The 24,859-nt window shown below is 32.9% G+C and overlaps 1 protein-coding gene and 1 pseudogene across 2 annotated transcripts; both read left to right on the top strand.

Annotated features, from left to right (window-relative positions):
• The first annotated feature begins 5,335 nt into the window (after window positions 1–5,335).
• Window positions 5,336–8,632, top strand: LOC121265506 (WD repeat-containing protein LWD1-like). Of its 2 annotated transcripts, none has more exons than XM_041169155.1 (2): window positions 5,336–5,474; window positions 7,312–8,632. In XM_041169155.1, exon 2 carries the CDS (start codon window positions 7,370–7,372, stop codon window positions 8,378–8,380), a length of 1,011 nt encoding a protein of 336 aa, XP_041025089.1. In that variant the 5' UTR covers window positions 5,336–5,474; window positions 7,312–7,369; the 3' UTR covers window positions 8,381–8,632. The 2 variants fall into 2 exon arrangements, with proteins under 2 accessions (XP_041025089.1, XP_041025088.1); XM_041169154.1 differs by having other exon boundaries at window positions 5,338–5,474; window positions 7,369–8,632.
• Window positions 8,633–12,089: 3,457 nt separating this feature from the next.
• LOC121264715 lies at window positions 12,090–23,468 on the top strand (annotated as a pseudogene).
• The last annotated feature ends 1,391 nt before the right edge of the window (window positions 23,469–24,859 follow it).

Here is a 24,859-nt window from a genome sequence, read left to right as displayed (position 1 = left end):
TTTATATAATTATATATTTTAAATAAAAATATTATATATAATATTAAAAAAATTATTTAAATACATATTATAGTGAACCGATCCGATCCTAAAAATCATAGAACCGGAACGGCCGGTTTTTTATTAAAATTTACACTCCTAGTAATAAGATTTTACTAACATTTCATACCCATATTCAAACTTTTTGCTAGAAACAATTCATGTACAAAATGCATATAAATTTTAGAGAAATAAAATCTGTAAGTTTAATGATGAGCAATCTTAACTTAGAACCATGATCAATTAAAATCAACTTGGTTGATAATAAGTATGATTAATTCAAAACACTAGAGCCTAGTTTAGATACTATAAAACAATCTCAACTTATCTCATATAATTATTATAATTTTTTAAATTTTTAAAAAGAATATAATAAGTAATTTATTTTTAAAAATTTTAAAAATTTTAAAAATTTTAAATAAAAATAATATTTTATTTAATTTTTATCTCATCTCAACTTACTATGTAAGTTAAATATATTAAATTCGGCCCTAACTCAAAATGTCTTAAATTATTTATAAAAAGTTCAGCATGTATGAGTTTGATTCATAGGATCGGCATAAAAAACGATAAAATTGGCAACTTTGTCTATGGCCCTCTGAAATGAAAGATTGATGTTTGCCTCTGTAGAGGGAAAAAAAAGCATGAAAAAAGAAACATAGGACTACTGATTTGGGCATGAAAGTTGGCAAAAAAACAAAGGAGGCGGCTACTATGCCGCACCATTTTGACCGCTGGGTATATCATACAACGTAAATTTTTTTTTTCTTTTTTTTTTCATATTTTTTTAACATATTTAAATATATTTAAAAAATAAAAAAATATACCAATACACTTAAAATCACTTCTTTAATTATTAACTAAAAATAAAAAAAAATAAAAAAATAAATTTTAACTAAGTATCAAATAGAAGTGTTAAATTAAAAAGGTAAAGTAGACTTTCTCAAAAATAAAAGTGTCATGAAACGAAAAGTACGTAACATCTAAAATGTGAGATACACGTTAATGCTAATTGAACTAGAGTGGCACTACCACCGAAAAGAGCAGCACTACAAATTCCAAAAAAATATCTCGAATAATTGTCCGGAAGAGCACATTTTATTTATTTTTTATTTTTTCATGTATTTTTTTAAATATCATAAATATTTTTAAAAAATTAAAAAAATTTACAACATTATTAAAAAATAATTCCTTAATCACTAAGTAAAAAAAAACTAATTAATTATTAAAAAAATAAAAAACCTTTCAGGCAAAATGTTGGAACTCATTTTCGAAACCCAAGCATTTCTCATTGAACTAGGGACAAGAGTGAAAATAACAAAACTTGTGCTCAATGTTTCCACTCTCGGCCTAAATAAGTGTAATAAAATCTTACTCTATAGAGCACTGGTATTGGCTAGGCACTGGTCAAATTTTGAGTAAGTAGTCTAAAAGTGATTTATATTGGATTAGTCAAAACTCTCCAAGATTCTATTTTTAAGTTACAATAAATTCATCAATTTATTTAAATTTGGTCAGCTATTATTTATTTTCAAAATAATATTTTATTCTAAAAATATTTTCAATGTCTACTATTGATAATTAGGTTGAGAAAAAAAAATTAGAAAACAATAATTTTAAGTAAAAATTAAATTATTAATTAATATATAGAGTGTATTTGTAAAATATAAAAATGACAAAAATGATTATTAAAATATATAATATTATATTATTATTTTGATTTTTAGATGAATAGACTAATATGTATTAAACTCTTCAATGATTTTTCTCAATTTTTAGTCAAATTTTAGACTTGGCAATAATTTTCAGTCCAATGCGTACTAGCTATTGCTAATGCTCTAATACATCTTAATCTAATAGCGCTGGCATTGGCTAGGCACCGATCATATTTTGACTAAGTAGTTCAAAAGTGGTCTGCATTAGATTAGTCAAAACTCCAATACTCTATTTTTGAACTACAGTAAATTTATCAATTCCTTCAAATTTGGCTAACCACTATTCATCTCCAAAATAATGTTTTACTTTAAAAATATTTCCAATGGCTACTATTGGATAATTAGGTTGAGAAAAAAAATAGTTGGGAAACAATAATTTTAAGTAAAAATTAAATTATTAATTAATATATGGAATGTATTTGTAAAATATAAAAATTATTATTAAAATATTTAATATTATATTATTATTTTAACTTTTGGATGTATAATCCAATATAAATTAATCTCTCCAACGCCAAAATCTCGACTTTTAGTCAAATTTTAGACTTGGCATAATATTGCCAATGCTCTAATACATCTATTTAATACCGAATATTACTGATTTTATTATTTGGGGTTTGTTCAAAGCTCAGTGATCACTTGCATGTGTCGATCAATTCTATTGTTCTTAGTTTTACCGGCCTCTCTGTGTAATTAACTTTTGATACATTGATTAACTATAAGCATATTTATTTTAATTTTTATTTTTTGAATATGAGGAGAAGAAAACTGAGTTTGGATATGACAAAGTTCAGATAAAAAAAATGAATGTGTCCGATAAAAAAAGGAACAGTTTGATAAATTTATTATGAAATCATGTACATAACATAACACGAGTGCAAATGAATATTCAGCTTAACAATTTTGCATATTAGAAAATGGTAAATTTTAATTATCTTCTATTGTAAAATTCCTAAATTTAACTGGCTTAATTCATTGTTCATCCTAGGCTCTTTTTTTGTTTTTCTTTTTCGATTTTTGTCCATCATATATACTTATAAAAAAAATCTCTATCGGCCTAACTATCGAAACCAATATATCAGAGAAAAAAATAATTATTTTACACTTTCTTTTATAGTGGAATCTATTTTTATACTAATATACTTAGAACTTGTTCAAATTATTACTCTAAACTAATATACTACAATGCATATTTATATGATAGTACTACAAGAAAATGATTGGCTTACAACTAGTTTACAATTCTATATAATATAATATAATATAATATATATTTTAATAAAGAAATTATAGAATATAAATATATATATAAGATCCAATCAGCTTTCAGCAATTAGTTACTTAGTTCCAATCAGCTTTCAGCAATTATGTCCCAATAAAGCAAGACAACAAAAACGCATTTTGAAATAGTAAGAAATTAACAAAAGAAAAAACTTTTTTAACTTCTGGAAAAAGCTAAAGTGGATGGGTCTCGATATATATATTTTTTTAATTTAGTAATTAAAGAAGTATATTTTAATAATATTATAGTTTTTTTTTTAAATATAAACAAATGAATGAAAAAAAAAAAAAACAAATGATCTTATTGAAACCTATTCTCGAGTTACACCCTCTGGGTAGCATGACTCTAAAACAAATCAATGCATATAAGGTAACAAAGGATCTGATCTCCTCAGATCCCCCACAAAAAGAATAGTTATTGAGAACTTAATCGTTAAATCATGTCCATGAGAGTGTCACGCATGCATTGTAAAATCACGAATATTTTACTGGTGATTCTTTATAAAATATGCATAATAATGCATCAATATTTGACCTAATTTTTCTAACGTTTTATATAAAATAAATAAATATTATGTTTAATTTCACAGTAAATCGAACAATAATAATTATATATAAAATTTGCGCATCGATAAAATCATATAATTTATGAGAAAAATATAGTTTGCCATATACATATAAAAATAAAGTTATAAAAAACATAACTTATCATCCATTTTAGAGGATGCTTGAAGAATAAGACGAGATGAAAAGTCTGTGCATAAGTTATATTTTTTTTATAAGATTTTGATAAATGAGAGAAAAAAAAATTAAATAAAAATATTTTGAAATTAAAATACTATTATACTATATTTTTTAATATAATTTTTTTGGGATTTGAAAAAGTGGAATGATTTTTTTTGTTGTGTTTCTTTAAAAGTTTAAAAAAATTGTAATAATTAAATGAAAATTTTATTGTATAATGAATTATAAATGATAAAAGTTCTCAATTATATTTTCATGCAAGATATCAATCTTAAATAATTATTCTAGTGTTTATTTCAGCACGTGTTCCATATTAAGAAATTTAATATTATATAATCAATAATTGTGGGGTCTATATTAATAAGTTTATTATTTTAATAAATTTAATTTTAAGTCTTTTAAAATCTACCCATCAAATTGAAAGAATTGTTGGGGCCAAAGAAATTAGTTTTGAAGGTTCCACATCATAATAAACATATGATATATGTAAAACTTAAATAAAATTTTTGAGTCATATAGGAAAAAAAAAAAAAAAAAAATGGAGAGTACATAAGAGTTACAATTTTTGCGGGGGGTCGATTTCTATATCAATAAACTTTTGACTAAAAAAATAGGTAGAAATTTTGAATTATAAAATTTGTTGGGTGCCATGGCCACTAGCCCATAAGGTTTGTTCCACCGCTCCTTAATTTGATGGTGCCCGTCCGGTCCAAGCTATTGGATTTGGTACGCTCGTGGCCTCGATATAGGTATACTGCATTTTCTACTCTAGGTTTTATTTTAAACAGATCGATGGGCAGGATGGATTCTACCTTTTATAATTATAATATGATTAACTGACTCAAGTCAACCATCAAACGTAATTCTTATTGTTCCGATTTAACTAATTCAATCCACGGCCCATCATTTCTGGTGGACGTGTTCTTGATCTACTCAATTCTAAATTATATTAAAATGGGTGGCCATTTGATTTTATAATAATTAACAATTCATGCGTAGCTCATATTTTGATCTGCTGTACTCTTCCTTTCTCATAAATATCCTGTGTCTTAGTTGTACGTTGGAATTATCGAGTCATAGCTTTAAGCAAAACGGGCAATTTTATACCAAATGTACAACGTGACGTCAAGCAGTACCAAGGTGCCGTACTGAGATGAAACGTGGCATCGAAAACATTGGAGGAATGAAATTCAACGTTATGACTACTCTCTACCCAACTTCCCCCGCCTAACAAAAAAATTAAAAAAATATAAAGAGTAAAGAGCAGTTCTACATCATCGAGAACAGTATTTTTTTAGATGCGATAAGAATAAAAATATTTTTTATTTTTTTGATTATTTTTTTTATATTCCTAATATTTTTTTTTAAAAAAGTTTCACAACATTACTAAAAAAATATTTTCTTAATTACTAAATAATAATAAAATAAAAATAAAAATTTCTAGAGACCCCTAACATTTTTGAATAGTAAAAGAGAGAGATCGAAAGAAATCGGACCTTCCGATGCGGGCTCGTGCTGCCGTGCTCCTTGACTATTAGCTTTACCTTCCATTCCTTAATTTTGAACGTGCTCTCCCATTTAATGCCTTAATCTCCCAGATTGCCTGAGCCGATACCAGTCTGCCTCGTTCCGATTATATGCAAGAGTCGATATGCTGCAGGAGCGAGCCCATACCAAAAACTGCTTTTCACCAATGTAAGTCTATCTTTCTCTTTAGCCATTTTAAGCTACTAAAACATATAACTACAGTGGCGCCCATGGTTTTTTTTTTTTTCTCAGAATCCTCTCTCTCTCTCTCTCTCTCTCTGCCCATGCATGTATGGTAGAAACTCAGTTGAAGATGTTCCATTCTTAGGTTTTTCAAGCTTTCTTCCTGATGCTTAAGCATGTACAGTATCCACATGATATGTTGTTTTTCCTCTCTCTTTGTATATATCTCAATTTTTCATTGCATGTTTTCTCCAATTTCTCTCCTTAGTCATGTATAATTATTAAGTTCTTGAATTTCCCCTATCAAAAACAAAAAAAAAAAAAGTTCTTAAATTTCCTGTGTCTAGCTCATGTATAGTATAAAAATAGAATATATACCAAAGGAAAAGTCAATAAAACAAGGAAACAGCACCGACATAATTAATATCTATAATTCCTTTTCAATTTTCTCAGTTAATTAATTATTTTTCGATCTTCTCGTGTTCGAATTTACTAACCCAGATAATTAATATTCCGACTAATTAATCACTAGATTATAATATTATCATAGGGACAATAACAATTTTTTTTCCTGGTAGAAGAAAAAGGTTATAATAATATTATCATATCTTTCAAGGGTTCCTCAATTGGTCTATATGGTGGCGAGGCAGTATCGTCCTGCATGCATTTATGGTTGACGACCTATATATATATATAAACAACTGCAGTAGCAGCAATGATTTTGCAAAACGCTTTTATTTATTTATTTATTTTATAAACAATTATCACAGAATTCATACTAATTAGCGGCCTTATAATTGATGTACATGTGATCATGTACAGTCTTGCCGGCGGCCTATTTATTGATCGAATTGGAGCTCGGAGTAGTACTGCACTGTTCTACATATTATATAAAATGATATTTTGCAGTTTTTCTTAAGAATATTTTATTAATCACCATACCTCCTACAATTAAAATTCCTCGATCGGAGTAATGCTGCTAATCGATCATGCAGCACTTTCTGGTATGCATGAAATTCGATCGACCATAATTCTCAAGTTTATAGCCTCCATGCATGGTGATGCCGTGATGGTACCTTATGCTTAACTCATTTTGCCAGCTGCTATATATATATATATTATAATTTTGATATTATAGATCAATAATTAATGTTTTAGAAAAAAGAAACATCTCGATCTGCCTAACTTTTGGTGTGCCTACAGTACTGCGTATTATTTCCTAAGTTCCAGCATTGGATGGCATTTGTCAGTACTGATGGGACGGTGTTGGGTCCCAAAAGCGTGAGTTCAGGCAATTGACCTTGATTATTTATTAAGGTCTATATTTACTGGTCATATATATATAGAGAGAGAGAGAGAGAGAGAGTTTAACATGCAATAGTACTGTTATTGTCGGCATGCAATAGTGTGTATATATATATAGCTATAATTAGTACTGGGTGGATATATTGGAGTAATTATATATATATATATTATATGTACGGCTTCTGCAAATTAAACAATCAGATTTATAACATGCAGTACTGCCAAGTTGCCAACTGCATTCAGAACTTTTATGACTGAAAGACGAATTTAATTAATCTGTTGAATCATATTTTTATAAAGGAATTTGATCGTTCTTTTTTACCGTTTGGTAAAATTTTTTATTTTTATTTTTATTTAGTGATTAAGAAAGTATTTTTAAATATATTGATATATTTTTTTTATTTTTTAAAAATATTTAAATATATTAAAAAATATAAAAAAAACAGCATTAATATATTATATATAACGAATCCAGAATTAATTAATTAACGTGCCATATATCTATCATGATATGCAGAAATTCCAGACCATAAATCCATTCATATTCAGTAATCCCATTACTTCGTTAACTCAGCATGCAAGGCTCACTAGAGAGAAAACCAGGGGTTTACACCTACGTCGCTCAATGGCCAATCTGCACACTAGCTTGGTCGGTCCGCCATGACAAGAACACTCGCCTCGCCATAGGAAGCTACCTCGAAGACTACAGCAACAAGGTGGAACTGGTTCAGTTCAACCATGCCACCTCTGATTTCACCACCGACAGCCGCCTTGTCTTCGACCACCCATATGCAGCCACAAACCTCATGTTCTTCCCCTCCGAGGACACCACGAATCCCGACATCATAGCCACGTCCGGGGACTATCTGCGGCTGTGGCAAATCCACGACGACCGCATCGAGCTCAAGGCCCTCCTCAACAGCAACAAGAGCAGTGAATTCAATTCTGCCATTACTTCTTTCGATTGGATCGAATGCGATACGCGCCGTGTGGCTACGTCTAGTGTGGATACGACCTGCGTAATTTGGGACATAGAGAAGGAAGTTGTGGACACCCAGTTAGTAGCACACGACAAAGAAGTGTACGATATTTCATGGGGTGGCTTCAATGTCTTTGCTTCTGTCTCTGGAGATGGTTCAGTCAGAGTATTCGATTTAAGAGACAAAGAAAGATCCACCATAATTTATGAAAATCCTATGAGGGACAGTCCATTATTGAGGTTAGAGTGGAACAAGGCTGACCCAAGATTCATGGCCACGGTTGGGATGGACAGCAACAAGGTTGTAATATTGGACATTAGGTTTCCGACAACTCCATTGACGGAGCTGAGCAAGCACAAGGGTAGCGTAAATGCTATAGCATGGGCCCCACGAAGCGGACGGCAACTATGCTCTGCTGGGGACGATTCGAGGGCTTTGATATGGGAAGTGGTGGGGACGGATTTTCGATCAGAAGCTAACGGTGATGTGGAGCCAACAGTGTGGTATGGTTCAACGGCCGAGATCAATCAAGTACGTTGGTCGCCTATGGAGTTGGATTGGATTGCTATTGCGTTCTCAAAGAAGCTGCAGGTCTTGAAGGTTTAGATATCTTTTTATAAACTAATTAATTAAAGAGAATTATTCCATGTTACTGAATAAAATTAGTGCAGCAAATTTAGGGTGGGGACGTACGGGCGGGGTTGACGTAATTAGTACATATTTGGGCAAAAAAAAAAAGGCTTGATAATTAAGATTCCTGTCCGATCCGATTTCATCATGTTAACGTACAAAAAGCTTGATAACGGCGATTATATTCTTGTACGTACTATATATCCAATTTCATGTTATTTGTCTGAACGTCAGGATCGATGATCACAATAATTCTGGATTCAACTTTCAAATATATGACACATGTTGGCTTTCCGGATCCCAACAATAAATAAATAAAACCATTTGTAGATCGGTACAATTATGAGCTAATTAATTAAAGTACATATATATCCATGATTATTGTTATCGAGTACTGATCATGCAGTGATTTGGCTCCATTTACGGTACTGTAACTAGTATATATACGATGATCAAGTGCCATTATTTCCTCATGCCATGTTCAATTTTCTTCTTCACCGTTAATGGCTTTGATGACTGCTTGCGCATCTCCCGTACATGAGTGCAAGAACATCAGCTATAGTAGGCCCGTTGTAGTACATTCTCAGATTTTCAAACTAATTTTCATAGATGAGTGCGTTTCGTCTAAGCCATGTCCAAATTCTCATTATGGTTGCCAGTTGCCACCAACTACTCTAGCTCCTCATTTAATTTGTAGCTATTAATTCATTATCAGTTTCTTCCACACAACTCCCAAAAATCTTCGTCCAATTAAGCTCGACCATTTCTGTACCGCCCGGCTAGTAGATTTTGTCCATACATTAGAGAATGGCCGGCCAACTGTTTCCTTGTCTCATTCACAGATTGGACATATGTGATTATCAATTATTTTCCATTTGAACAGATTTTTCTTGTTGGTAGAATGTCATTTCTAATTTTCCATAAAAGATTCCTAACAATACCCGTGACATGATTCAATCCCCGTATCTCTTTCCAATTTGTTACTGTTGAAGTTTGCATAAATTGAAGATCCTATTTATATTCTCCCCTATTTTTTCCGTACAGATATGATAGGAGGAGGAGCGTCCACGCGAAACTGACCCCCTCATTTATTGCAATGTAACGTATGATTTAATTACTACCATTCAATATGGTAATTAAAGGCTGGCCTTAAAGGGCCAGCCGTGTATAGAAGAACTATATATAATCTTTCTTAATTGATTTTTTAGAATCATCTAAAATATATAAATTTTTTTTTTTTTGTTATCTCTTGATAAGATATTTAGACTGTAAATTTGTTAAGTATTACTCTAGTTTTATACTACGTAGTACACTTCACCACTAAGAAAAAATACTTGTGATTTGTCAATTTAGAGAAACTTGTGGAGCAATTTTATAAACTGAACTTGAGATATTTTTCTACTATATTTTCTTACATTGCTATCAGAGCTTTTATAGTTGCTTTTGATTTATATTTTTTCTTGCATATGCTTGAAATCTGGGTACCATTTTTTTTTAAAAAAATCCCTATGCGCACCAGTGGTGCTACCCCTTTTTTTTTAAACTTTACTTTTTAAGCCAGTGAGCATCACAAGGTGCTGGGAGCACAACCAAGAAGGTGCTCACCACCATGGTCCAGCGCGCACTAGTGAGGTGGTGCGGCACCACTTTACCGCTTGGAGTTGTCATTCCAGTAGTGGTAGCAGCTAATGTTGCTTGTGATGGACCTTAGTGGTGGTTGCGGTGTTGCTGTGTAAGGGCTACTGTTCACGTGAACAGTAGCCATCTGTAGATTGAAGATGGCTGGGCCCTTCAGCCCGTTAGTTTTTTTAAAAACAGAAGAAACTGGGCTAGGCCATTCGGCCCTTCTGTGTTTGTTTTAAAAAAATGGCATTTTTTCGGAGCCCAATACTGTTTGAGCTCATTTTTTTAACAAAAAAAAAAAAAAGGATTAAAATGGCACCCCTGGGTTGCAACTTACCTTTGGTTTAGGTGTGGGGGTTTTAAATGTATTTATTATACATTTATTTCGTTTTATAAAAAGAATAATTTTTTTTTGACATGATTTAATATATACTTAGATATATTGTTATATTACATATAATCTTTTTATTTAAATATTTGAGATTAAATGTGATTACATGTATGTGTGAATTGAAAATGTGGATATGTGATTATTTTATCATTTATGAATGTTAGGTTTGAATGTTTAGACATTAGTCTTTATTTCTTTTAGTGATAAAATAGAAAAATTCACACTAAGTAGTCTTAGTTAGAATTTTCAGTGTAAATGATAAGCTGAAAGAATTGCAGTGACCCTAATAAGAACTGTAAATACATTGTATATTCAAAAGACCATGGTGGCCCCATTCAGAATTGTAAATGCACTGATAGAACAAGAAAAATGAACTGTAGTGGTCTTATATGAACCATCTTTGTGGACTGGCCCAATAGGTTGTTGTGGTTGGAGTAGCTGTCCTTGTAGACTGGTCCAAAAGGTTACTGCAATTTTAGTAGGATCCGTCTTTACGCGTGACTAGGACTAGGCGACTACTTAAGATAGTGGGAGTATGGTTGAGATTTATGATGATTAATTCTCCTATATTTGTTTTAAATTTGTGCGGAAATTAGGTTAGAAATTTAATAATTGGATATTGTGGCACAATAGATGATTATGAAGCCTAGTGATTTTTCGATCTTGCGACATGTTTAAATTATTATTTTTCTAGCTTGGATGGACGTGGCAGATTTCTTAAGTGTGTGTGTAATATCTATTTTTTGTATATTGTAGTGAAATGACATCCAAGAGTATTGTTGTCGACTTAAACCAATGGAGAAATCAGATGAAGAAAACTATGACATATGGCATGGCAAGATCCAATATGTCTTAGATGAACAAGAGGTCTTGGATGCCTTATCTCACTCCCTTACTGCGCCTAGGGAAGAGACCTCGGAACAACATAAGACAGATAAACCAGCCTATACTCAATGGGCTAAGAAAAGTCGGTGCGCACGCATAATAATGTTAAGCAGCACGCACAATGATCTAATGTATGAGTTTGAGATCTATGACACTGCCCAAAGCATGTGGGAAGCTTTGAAATTGAAGTTTGGTGGAACTTCAGCCACTAGGTTGCATGGATTAACTATAAGGTTTGACTCCTACAAGATACGCTCTGATCACATGATGAAGCAGCATCTTAGGGCTATGTCGACCATGATATGCGAACTTAAATCCGCAGGAAACCACCTGACTGATGAATAGCAAGTCCAGGCAGTGATAAGATCATTGTCGAATTCTTAGGAGAATATGTGTACGCATAACGAGAATATCAAAGACTTTGATGATGTCTCGCGTCACTTGGAATTGGAGGCGGAGCACCTAGAGACTGTTAAGCCCAATCATACGGACTATGTGGGTGATTCTGGTTCATGCAAGGCATTAATGCCTAAGCACAAGAAGTCCAAGAATGGTGTAGCTGCTGGACAAATTAAGAAGGTGTCAGGAACTTCTCAGCACAGCAAGAAGGGCAAGCGCAAGAAGAACAAGTCAAAATTAGAGTGCTTCAACTGCGAAAAGAATGGTCACTTCGCTCGTGACTGCACTGAGTCGAATAAGGTACACTCTGACTTTTCTTGCATTGTTTTTGTAACTAGCCATGTGATGGTTGCTCACTCATATCCTGTGTGGACTGTTGATTCAGGAATGATCGAACACATAGCGCGAGACAGAGTCGGGTTTGCGGAGTATCACCAGATTCCAGTTGGGAGTCGTGATATCAAGATTGGGAATGGAGCTAGCGTAGAGGTACTAGGACTTTGAACCTACAAGCTGGACTTGCGGGGATGCCGTACTCTTTTCCTCCACAATGTGCTATACACTCCCGAGATCCGACGAAACTTACTTTCTGTAGTCACTCTATTAAGACTTGGTTTTCGAATTGTATTTGAAAATAATTTTGTTTCCTTTTATTTGAGCCATGTGTTTCATGACAATGCTTTTCTTCAAGACGATTTTATGATATTGAATTTGGATTATTCAAATATAAATGAGTCTATTGTTTTTCTTTTTGCATCTGATAATTTGGATTCATATAAATGACATGCTAGGTTTGGCCATATAGGGCAAGATAGAATGACTCGATTACCTAGAAAAGACCTGATAGGCAATCTCACTAAGGTCATCTTGCCCACATGTGAACACTATCTAATGGGAAAAGCTAAGATAAAGTCGTTTGAAAAAGCCATTAGGTCATCTTTTTCACTGCAATTAGTCCACTCAGGCATCTGTGGTCTAATGAGTGTGAGGGCAAGACACAGAGGTGTCTACTTCATCACATTTATAGATGATTTTTCACATTACGGTCATGTCTACTTAATCTTCCATAAGTCTGAAGCATTGGAATGCTTTAGGTGATATCTAAGAATGATTGAGAATCAGTTAGACAAGAGTTTAAAAACTCTAAGAACTGATCGAGGACAAGAATATCTCTTTGAGCAATTTAAAAGGCTCTGTGATGAAAAATGAATTAAAAGACAATTGACAATGCCGAGTACGCCACAACAAAATGGCATGGCGAAAAGGAGAAATCGAACACTACTTGAGATGATTAGGTCAATGATGGCGCAAACAAACCTCCCAATTTCTTTTTTGGGGGATGCACTTTTCATTACTGCCTACATTCTTAACCGAGTGCCTTCCAAATCAGTAACTTCCATCCCATATGAACTATGGACTGACTAGAAATCCAATTTAAGTAACTTGCGGCCAAGGGGTTCAACGGGTTTTGTTCATGATCTTTCTCACAAGTATGTGAAGTTATGCCCTAGAGGGAAGAATTGTATCTTTATAAGGTACTCATAACACTTTAAAGGGTATGAGTACAATTTGATGGCAATGTGGAACAAGAGGTAAGGTTGATATGAGTTTAAAACTTCATGAGATTATGGAACAAAAGGAAAGTGCTCCAAGGAATTTAGTTGAGAATGAGGAATAAATTCTTCAAACTTCTACCAATTATAAAAAGGATTTGAATTCGAGTGGGAGCACACCACTTGTCAATCAATTACAACAACCTTAGTCGCGTAGAAACATACGTGAAAGTATTCCCTGTCATCTTTTTGAGATTGAATGGGAAGCTTTTAAGGTAGATCTGCATGATGATGACAAGCTTAGGACAATGCATGAGGCTCTCTCATATTCTACTAAAAATGAGTGGATGAAAGCTCTTAATGATGAGATTGAGTCTATGAAGACTAACAAGGTCTGGGATCTGGTTGATCTACCAAAAGGGCGTAAGACTATTGGGAACAAATGGGTTCTTAAGGTCAAACGCAAGTTGGATGGATCAATAGATAAGTACAAAACTAGCTTAGTGGCGAAAGGATATACCCAACATGAGGGTATAGATTATGAGAAAACATTTTCACCAATGGCGAGGTTTGCCTCAATTCGCCTAATTCTAACTATAGTAGCAAACATAGATTTGGAACTAGATGGACGTTAAGACAACATTATTTCTCAATGGAGAACTAGATGAGGAGATCTATATAGATCAACCAACGGGTTTTGTGGTCAAAGGTCAAGAGCACAAAGTGTGCAAGCTCAAACGATCTATATATGGCCTAAAGCAATCATCTAGACAATGGTACCTCACATTCTATCGAGTCATTCTCTCGAATGGGTTTACGATGATCACAGAGGACCATTAGTCTATGTCAAAAGGTCTAAGAAGAATTTCGTTATGTTTTCATTGTATGTTGACGACATACTATTAGTTAGAAATGATAAATGGTTGATAGTCATCATAAAAGAGTGGTTATCCTTCAATTTTGAGATGAAGGATATGGGTGAGACAGAATACATTCTGGGAGTTAAAATTTACAGAGTTCGCTCAAAGTGACTTTTGTGTTTGTCCCAACAGACTTACATAAAACAAGTCCTCGAGTGCTTCCTAATGAGTGGATGTAAACCAATTGACACCCATGTTGCAAGAAGCGAGAACTTGTCCAATGAGTTGTGTCCTAAGACTCAAAGAGAAAAGGAAAATATGGCTCATGTCTTTTATACTAATGATGTGGGTAGTCTGATGTATGCAATGATGTGTACTCGGCCTGACATATGCTATGGAGTTGGCTTAGTGAGTAGATTTCAATCTAATCCCAGACTGGCTCACTAGAAAGCAGTCAAGAGGATAATGTGATATCTCAAGGGAATTGTGGACTATGTGTTGTGCTATCAGGGTTCAGATTTGCAGCTGAGAAGTTGCAATGATGCAGACTGAGACAGTGACCTAGATGAGCGCAAATCAACCACTAATATGTCTTTCTGCTCAACAAAGTCGTCATTACATGGAGTAGCAAGAAACAATTCTGTATAGCTTTATCCACCATGGAGGCAGAAATAGAATACATAGCTTGTTCTGCAATAGTTCAATAAGCAGTTTGGTTATGGAGGTTCCCCAAGCATTTAAACATTGGCACGGATACTTCAGATCTGATGACGATATTATGCGATAGCATGGCAGCTCTCGCATATGTTAAGGACTCAAAGTATAATGGAAGAACCGAATACATAGACGTCAGATATCACTACATTAGAGACATGGTAGCGTAAAAGGAAGTGATTTTGAAACACCTTTCTATGAGTCGCATGGTTGTTGATCCCTTAACGAAGCCTATTGTAAAAGATGTTTTTGAGGCTCATGTTAGGAATCTATGACTACGTAGACTATAAATGTAATTTATGTTTCAAATGACATTGAGATGTAATCTTTCCTTTGGGATATTAATACAATATGATTAAATTATTGTCTTTATCATATTGTTTTTCTAAATACATACACAATATATGTTAACAGGCTAAGATCGGCTCACTCACACGAGCAATCGCCTTTAGCACTTGAGTAGCGAGTGGAGATGAGACATTATATCCCTAGGTACTTGTCCAAAGAGATAAGTTGGTTGACACAAATATATGTCGTCTTAGTGGGAGTTAAGATGAGGTCCATTGAGAGAACTATACATTGGTTACCCACTATCCATATAGCTTGTAGCTAGCCAGATGCGAGATCCTCTTTGACATCTTGGAGGCGTGCAAATAGAGGACCTCGGGTTAGACGCTTAAGGAGCGACTAGACTAAGATTTGTACGGTGTTGATATAGACATTTGCTCTTTGAGAAAGAGAAATCCACCATAGCATATGTTATATGCTTATACGACCATATGAGTAAGTGAGTAAAAGGTTCTCATTTTTCTCATTATGTGAATCTCATTTTTAAAATGTCATTTATTTTTTACTATGTCACGAGATGGAAGTTGTGATGTCTGCTACTTTGGCATGCTGTTTATAACCATGATTGATACGGTCTAAAGAGGCATTGTTGGGAAAGCAGTTTGACCAAAATTGAGTGATATGAGCAAAGTTTTAAATTTCGTACCGTACCGGCCGGTACGGCCGAAATTTTTCGTTTCGGCCGTCCGGCCGGTACAGGTACTATATCTGTTCCGTACCGGCCAAAATACCGGCCGTACCGGCCGGTACCGGTCATACCGGCCTCAATTTCGGCCTGTACCGGCCTATATTTCGGCCGGTACCGGCCGATATTTCGGCCTGTGTGTTTTTTTTTTTTTTTTTTTCGTTTTTTCATTTTTTCAAACTACAAACTTATTTTTTAACCCTCAATTCAGACTATACTATTTATAATTTATATATATATGTATTTGTATATAATTTATTTATATATAGACTATTATTTTAGAATATAATTTTTATATATATAATTTATTTATAGATCGACTATCCCGAAACGTTATCTCGAAACGCTATCCCGAAACGGTACCGGTACCGAAATATTTCGTTCCAGTGCCTTGACCGGTACGCTATCCGGTACGGTATTCAAAACATTGGATATGAGTGCAAAGGGAAGACTCTTTGATATCGTATCTTCGATAGTGTTTTCTGACGTCAAACTATGATGTTACATCTTGGTAGCGGCTAAAGGTTGTGAACACATTGAAATGATTTGGAGGTGGTCAAGCATTGTTCTGAGTTTTTTAACTCAAAAGGGTTTGAAAATGTTTGATCTTGATGTGATCGAATGAATCTAGGACATGACCAGACACTTTAAGAATATTACTATGCTAGTCTTCTCTGTGAGAGATTTGGTGTATGTACTCCCACCTTTCTATAGATGTGCTTGGTGGTCGCACAGCCTATTTACTTATATGAACAACATTGAGAATATTATAGAGATGCAGACCTGAGGTCATGCCCACTATGTGTGAGTGAGAGATGTTAGATGGAGGGGCGCCCACGTGGGGCTGACCCCTTCCTTTACTGCAGTGTAACGCATGGCTTATTTGCTTGTAACGCATAAATCCATGCGTTACTGCCATTCAATTTGGCAATTGAAGGCTGGCCTTTAAGACCAGCCGTGTGGAGGAGGATTATATAATCCTCCTCAATTGGTTTTTTGGAACCATCTAAAATATACAAAAGCTCTCTCTCTTTTTATTCTCTCTTAATAAGATATTTAGGATGTGAAATTGTTAAGTATTACTCTAATTGTAGATCAATTTTATAAGCTGAGCTTGAGGTATTTTTCTTCTGTGCTTTCTTATAAGATCAATATTATATACATCCCAATTTTATTTGACTCTAAATTATCTATCTAGGATCTTTACTGCATGGAGACTGAATAATACCATTTTAGTATGTACGTATTAATTATAAAGATGTGTTTTTTGAATTACCTATATATCTTTTTTATATATCCCCTTTATAGTTTTAATGGAATATTATTTATTGAAAAAAGGTAATCCAATGATCATTTCAACACATTTATGGGTTGAGAGCCTTCTTTTTAAGAAGAAAGATCACAATAATCATATATAATATCTAATAAAGAATCATCTGTATAATTTTAAGATATGTAAGTTTTATAATTTACATTTAAATAAAATAGACGGATATAGAATTCACATTAAAAAAATCTACTACTTTTACTATTGGGTCTTACTATTTTTCAAAGATAGTGTACAAAATTAATTTGTTTATTCTAAGATTATATCTACCATTATTCTATGAAAAATTGGAGTAGCATTACTCAATGAAAAATTGGATCTACAGTACGTACCATTAATAATATATATGTTACATAGCTAACTACAGAAAACAGGCATGTTGAAAAATATTAATAGTACACTCTAAATACAGGTGCCCTCTACTAAATATAATTGCATATTAAGTGTTAGTGAAATACACAATAATATAATAAAAATTACTATAAAATTAATATTCAAATGAAAAAAAATTTGGAGTGAACCACGAAAATCTCGTTCTCTTTAAGGAGATTCAATCCTTCTGCAGTGTACAAACTCTCAAATTAACAGATGTAGCAGAATTCCTCTTGACTTGACTCCTCCAGGATACAACAGCTCAACTGATCGTTATATAACCCGAACCAACTCTACATAAGTAGTTGAACCCTAAACTCTACTAAAAAAACATATTTCTATTATCCGAAAATACTCTTAAAAATGTATACATACCCCACCCGTACGAAAGAAATAACTCACCTTATAAATAAAGTTACCTTTCTTTTCTAGCCTCAATTGAATTAAAAAACAAATGAAAAAGATAACCCTTTTTTCCAAGAGATCCGGCCACTAGTAATTGATCAAGATAATTAATGCAGGCTAAATAACATTCAATCGATAAACTCATATTAACATCTAATAACTTAAAAGTTTATAACCGTAGATTTTTCAAACGGCTCGGTTTAAGCAATTGAATAATAAGACAAATATAATGAATAGTAAATAAGGATGCTTTTTGTAACCGAAAGGTATCAAAGGCAGCCAACGTCAATCTCAAAACGTTTTGGAATTCTTTTCGATTACCCACTTGAATGCCAAAGATAATAGAAGGAAATCAACGATTATGACCTCTTGAAAGAAACGTTATTAAAAAATATTATCTATTAAAAAATACCAACATTAAGTATTATATCTGGAATGCATTTTATTTATTTAATTTAATATAAGATGGTTTAATCGTTTTATTTTGTTTATCGGTCTATTTAATTATAAAAATACAATGAGAAGATATCTATAGCTAACAATAAACATAAGTTCGAAATGGAAATGCAAAGGATAATCGTAAGGAGTTTGTTATTAAGATATAAGATAAATAATAAAATTGACATATTCTCATTAGTTTAAGTTTTTTGGATAAATGATAATTTCACATAGTATCAGAATATAAATTTTGAGTTCGAATCTTGACTTTACACTCGATCATGTTTAGTTAAATATTCTACAATGGTCATCCATTAAGAATGAGTCAAGTGAGGGAAGTGTTAAAATATAAAATAAATAATAAAATCTATATATTTCTATTAATTTAATTAAATTTGGTATCAAGTGAGGAGAATGTTGAGATATAAAATAAATAATAAAATATATCTATTCCCATTAATTTAAGCTTTTAAAAAAAATAATTTTACATTTGTGTCCATATTTGAGAAGATATTTTACATTTTAAAAATATTTTTTTAATATTAATCATGTTTACTAAGGAACTTAATGGTTTAGCGGACCACCTTGCCACCTTACTTTTTCCTCAATATTTGAACTTCCCCAACATATAGTTATCCATAATTTATAGCATTATTTTATAATGTTTTCTTTTTTAGCTTTGAGTAATTTTCTGTTGTATTTATTCAACTGTTTTTTAAATAATATTTTTTCTATGAACATGATTTTGAGATTTTTATTGTAACTCTATGTCATCTTTGTACATGAGTATTAGCATTGGATTATGTAAATACAAATATAAAATTTGTATAATATGACATGATTTTGCATTTAGTTATTTCACTCAAAATTAATTCTCACATTAAATTATCCATCTACTAGTTAAAATAATAATAAAATATTTTTAATTTAATATTTTTATTATTTTTTACCTAATTTATTTTTATCATATTTTACAATTCTACAGTTCATATCTTAATTAATAATCAAATTATAATTAATATTTCATTTAATTGCACCAATTACACCAGTTAATAATCAATGACATTACGATAGTAGGAAAAAAAACCATGAATACTGAAAGCATATGGAAGGTTAAACAAAAGTAGTGATTGCATGCACTAATTCTTGATAAGCAGAGTATAAAAACAGAGGCAAAGAGAACTCTCCCAAGAAACGAAGCGAAAGTCATTGGAGTAAGAGAGAGAGAAAATCTAGGTAAAGGCTCGAAGTCTTCTATCTCTTATGTAGCCACCACATCCTGTTGAAAAAGGAACTCAAAGAAATTTTTATCACATTCTCTGATCAAGATGTGCGTCCATTTCTTCTTTGAGAGATGAATGTGCAAAAATTATACTGACATTTGGATAATTCAATACGAGTGTTCTAAGTATTTTTTATTAAGGATGATGCTAGTAGTACGCTGCTTGCTACAAGCAGTGTATGGCTAGTATAAATTTATAGATATTTTTTTAAAATTATTTTTTTAAATGTTTTTAATTATTATAAAAAATAAAAAATATTTAATTTCACTCATTTCTTTAATTATTAAATAAAAAAATTAAAATACTCAAGCGGTTATTTTTGAACGATAATTTTAAAAGGATTGAGTAGTATTTTTCTTTTATTAATAAAATTAGAATTCGATTCCGTTAAAAAAGAAAAACATTCACCGGCCGTATTTTTTGTTTTTTTTCCCTGCAGGGCTACCCGCTGACCACTGTGACTTAACTGGCCGTAATTAACATTTAGAACTGTGACTTAACTGTGATCGCACGTGTATTGATATATTTTTTTTATTTTTTAAAAATATTTAAATATATTAAAAAAATATAAATAATAATTAAAAAAGGTTACTTTTACATCTAAAGATAATACCGAGCGGTGATAATCGGCCGGCAGAGCCGCTCTAATATTTAATAGTCAGTCACCCGACAAGGTGGGTCTGAGAAGTTGAGTACGCTTTCGCATTCCTCTTCGCGCTCCCTTTTTCCTCTCTCGGTAAATACGAGGAGCTACCCCCTTCCAACTATGGCGATGTCCATTGAAGGTACGATTCCTACTTCAACTATCTCTTTTTCTATACAACTTTTGATTATGCAGCAAATTATCGCCCCGAAAGAATATGATAAGAGTTTCAAGCACAAATCCTTTCTAATATTATATATATGGGATCTGGACAGTGACAGTATGAGAGGCTAATGTAGATTGAGATAGTTAACCAATTTGATTTTCGATACAAGTTGCTAACGCAATCTTTTCTTATAATTTTGCCGGTATTAATTATTTTTTGGTATGCATCTATTGTTATGGCTCTAATAATTTCTTGTTGCGGTGCATGGATATGCTGGGATTGCCAAATATTTATGTTCTATACAGTGTGAGTTGGGAATTTGAACTCTTGTGATCTCTGCTCCGTCTGCAGCTTTTAGTTAAATAAACTTACTGTTTTCCTCCCCCGCTGCCCCCCATGCAGGCTTGCTGGGCTTGCTTTATAATCTGTAGCTAGCATCTTGCTACAGATCCTGGTATGTTTTCATAATAGACTGGTTCTAAGGTTGTGGTGGTCATGCGCTTTATTATTTGTTTTTTTTCCCCGGGATAAATAGTCCTAGGTTGTTTCTTATCATATCAATAATGCTTTATAATCCTGTATTTATTGACTTGCATGAGGTTTGGTATCTTCAAAATTTAACTAACTAAGAGAATCAAAGGAGCTAATATCTACTAGGAGGGTTGTGACAAGAGTGAAAATTTGTTAGACAAGGGTTCTAATGTACGTACTTCATTTCCAACAATATTTTCATGTGTGATGCTCATCAGTCACACAGAGGATTTCTATGGCGTGCTGTTGGTTTGTATCTCCCAGTACCTGAAAACATACTGTGATGGTCACGACTTAATTTTACACCAAGTTATTGCTAATGCTCTGGAAATAACTTTTGTATTTAAAAACTTAAATAGGTGTTCTTTCGGCGACCAGTGTCAAATTGGACTGGCAAAAGCTGTACAAGTTTCGATGACCATTATTCAAATATGAGTTTCCCCACAGAAGGTGTATTTTTTTTTTTATTATTATTTTGTTAGGACAATTGCCTTAGGGAATATCCTCTCCTTGGGAAAATTTACGGACGAGGCATGTTTTGGTAGTTGATTGGTGTTATATGTCACAAAGTTGTGGTGAATCTATAGTATTGACCATCTTTTGTTTCACCATGACGAGGCAAATGCTTTTAAGGAATCATAAATTTGGCCTTGTTTATTTTCATAACACATCTCATCTAATTATTACAATTATCAAATTTTCACACAAAATAAAATAAACAATTCAACCTTTTCAAATCTCAAAATAATAATAATGTTAAAAAAATATATTCTAATAATATTTTATTCAATTTTCAATTCTTATTTCATCTCATCTCATCTCATCTCATCTCATATGTAAAAACAAACGAGGCCTTAGTCTATTTGGAATGGTTTTAGTAATACCTAGAAGTGTGAAGAATCTCCTTGAATGTTGGAAAGAACATTGAGCTGCCACCATGGTGAACTTCTGCGGAAAGTGACTCCATCATGCCTAGTGTGTTGTTTATGGTGAGAGAGAAACTATCGGAGTTTGGAGGATGGTTGGATATCAGCGGACGGGCTTAAAGTACCTTTGGGTGGCCACCCATATTTATTTATAATAATGATCATAGCTTTCAGGATTTTCTTCTTCTTTTCCCTTTGAATATGTATTGGTTTGAGGATCGAAATATTTTGCTTGGTAAGTTAAGAGGTCTTCTTCGTATGGATATAATTGATCTTCCCTACTTGCATCTATTGTAGTGAGATATTTTCTTATTGCAATTGTCATTTCTTTACTATTCTATTATCCGTTTGAACTGACTTTTTCTTGCAGGTGGTTTTTTAGATTGATTGTCCTGAGTTTTATGTATTTTCTTTTCAACTTGAAATTTAGTTTGATGTCTAGGGTTTTTTGATACCTGAGTTTTGGTCTTTTTTGAATATATGTAACCCCTAAGCTTCACCGTTTCTTGAGTTTGAATGAAGGAAAATGCTAGTCCCCCCCCCCCCCCCCCCTCCCCCCATTGTTTTTTTTTTTAAGAGTGTTTTTTCTTAATATTAAAAAAAAAAAGAAATTGCCCCATATTATTTTTTTTTAAGAGTGTTTTTTCTTAATATTTAAAAAAAAAATTGCACTTGGGGGCTAGGGAACAAAGTTGGGGGGGGGGGGGGGGGGGGGGGGGATAGTGGCATTGTCCTTGAATGAAATTCATGTACTTATTACAAAAATTGAGGTTGCATATCATCTCGTATATGGGGAGGGTTTCGCCATTCTATCAGCAACTATGTAAGTGGTGCATCACCATATTGGAGATCAGGGAATGCTAAAATGAGAGAAGCCTAGAGCCTTTTATGCGAAATGAATTTGAAGTCTTCTTGTGTATTTGTTTACTCACTGCTCATCTTTTCTTCTCTGTTGCTAGGCTTGTGCAATATACAACAATTGGTGGCCCATGTTATCAGGTTAGTAAGGGTGTTTCGAGTTTGTTTTCTTGTTTATTTTAGATCATTGTAAATATTGGTGATGTGAACTTATTTTACCTGCAATGCCTTCCTTATTTTTTGGAGGTGCTCAGTTTCTGACTAGTCAGGACAGTGGGGGGTTAGTATTGCTCAATCTAATCCCAATTAACCTACACAATCTTTTTCTCTTCATTTAAACGATATATATGTGTGTGTGTGTATTGATCTGAGTGATAAATTTGAATCGTGGCCGTATCTTTAGGATATGCTGGTCCTATAAATACTCTATTTGTTTATTTTTATTTATTCTGTCTGTCAATTTTGTAATGCAGTTGGATAAATGCTGCAAAATTTTTTACAGGAGCTTCAGCTGTGGGGAGCATGGCCCTTCCTATAATCCTTAGGCATGCTAAAATGATCCAGACAGGAGCTATGCTTACCGAGTTCACATCCTTCTTCATATTTGTTTGCACTGTCCTGTGTTTCCACCGTGCTAGCCTAGAAGACGATTGGTGATAACCGTGTGTTTCCATCATGCATACACTGGCAAACATACAAAATTTCCTGCTATGTAAAATCCGCTTAATGTATATCTTTTACCAGGCTGTTCGATGAACTCGTAGTTTGCTTTATTCCCTCACAATTTCGGGTTCTTATGTAAGTCTAGATATTTGGAAGATGACGACAGAAATATTTGTAAGCCAGTACGGTTATGGTAAAAGGCAGATTGTTATGAGCACTTGATTGTACTTCGGGTTATTCGGATTCGTGCATGATTTGGATTCAGATAATTGTTTTAGATAAGTTAGATAAAAGAATATTATTTTTAATATTTATTATTTTTTAAAAATTTGAAAAAATTGAATTGTTTATTATATTTTGTATGAAAATTTAAAAAATTATAATGATGAGATGAACTGAAGTGATTTTCGAATACAAACAAGAGTTAAGGATTACATGATACAAGATTCAATAGGATGAGTCTCTAACAATCATCTCAAAACAAACAAATACAACATTAATGAAAATAAAAAAGAGGCATATGGAGTCAAAATTTAGCTCTCATTCATTTTCAAGGAGAAGTAGCTTAAGCAATTTTTGAATAGTCTGATATATAGACTATTAAACTAGGACTATAAGGCGCAGTGAGATGGTGTTTGCTGTAACTTATTTATCTAAACTGGTTGTACGAGTCTTCTACAATTACTTTATCTTAATCATCAATTAAAAAAAAGCAGGAATTAGAAACGTAGTAATCGGATGACCAGTCGATACACCGGCGTTTGCTGCTTTTGTGATCGTATAATTCTTTTCGATGTTGTAAGTTACTAAGTTCTGTGTTTCGTGTTTATAAAATTATCTTCCGTTTAATAATTTTTAAGTTGATTAATTTTCTAATTAATTTAGGGTAGGCCTATCCTATACTATAAACGCGTCGTCAGCTATATGTAACCCTTTTTTGATATTTTTCTTCGAGAAAAAAACAACTTTCAATTGAACCAAAAATGAAGGTGCAAGCAACGTGGCCCTGGCCAACACCACTAATTGACTGAAGAAAGAAAGACAATCCCTTTCCGTATTGGCCCACACGTTCGCACGTGTTGTTCAGCACGCGGTCCAAAGTCAGGAAAATGCGCTCCGATTCCAGTGTGAAAAGGGGGGAGAATTTATTTCTTCGAGCGAAAATGAGGGGGTCGACGATAATGCCATGGAAGTTTCATGAAAAGGTCGCAGCTCTAATGAATAAAGACCAGCTGGTCAGGCAGTCTGGCTAGCTAAACTTCCCACATATTTATTCTTTCCTCGACAATAAATAATAAAAAATAATTACTATTTTAAACCTTCGATTAAGATCCAATATTTAAGATTGCATTCCATTTTTTAGTTCTTCATTCATCTTTAATAAT

Source organism: Juglans microcarpa x Juglans regia, chromosome 5D (assembly GCF_004785595.1).
Source record: "Juglans microcarpa x Juglans regia isolate MS1-56 chromosome 5D, Jm3101_v1.0, whole genome shotgun sequence".
Classification (NCBI taxonomy): Eukaryota; Viridiplantae; Streptophyta; class Magnoliopsida; order Fagales; family Juglandaceae; genus Juglans; species Juglans microcarpa x Juglans regia.
This window is presented reverse-complemented; position numbering and strand designations above follow the sequence as displayed.

What these genes read in the sequence shown, in the direction of transcription:
- LOC121265506 (XM_041169154.1), top strand. Translation starts at nt 5,431, where the DNA reads ATGCTGCAGGAGCGAGCCCATACCAAAAACTGCTTTTCACCAAT. An exon ending in AAAAACTGCTTTTCACCAAT is followed by an intron (nt 5,475 to 7,368) that starts GTAAGTCTATCT and finishes TCGTTAACTCAG; the next exon opens with CATGCAAGGCTCACTAGAGA.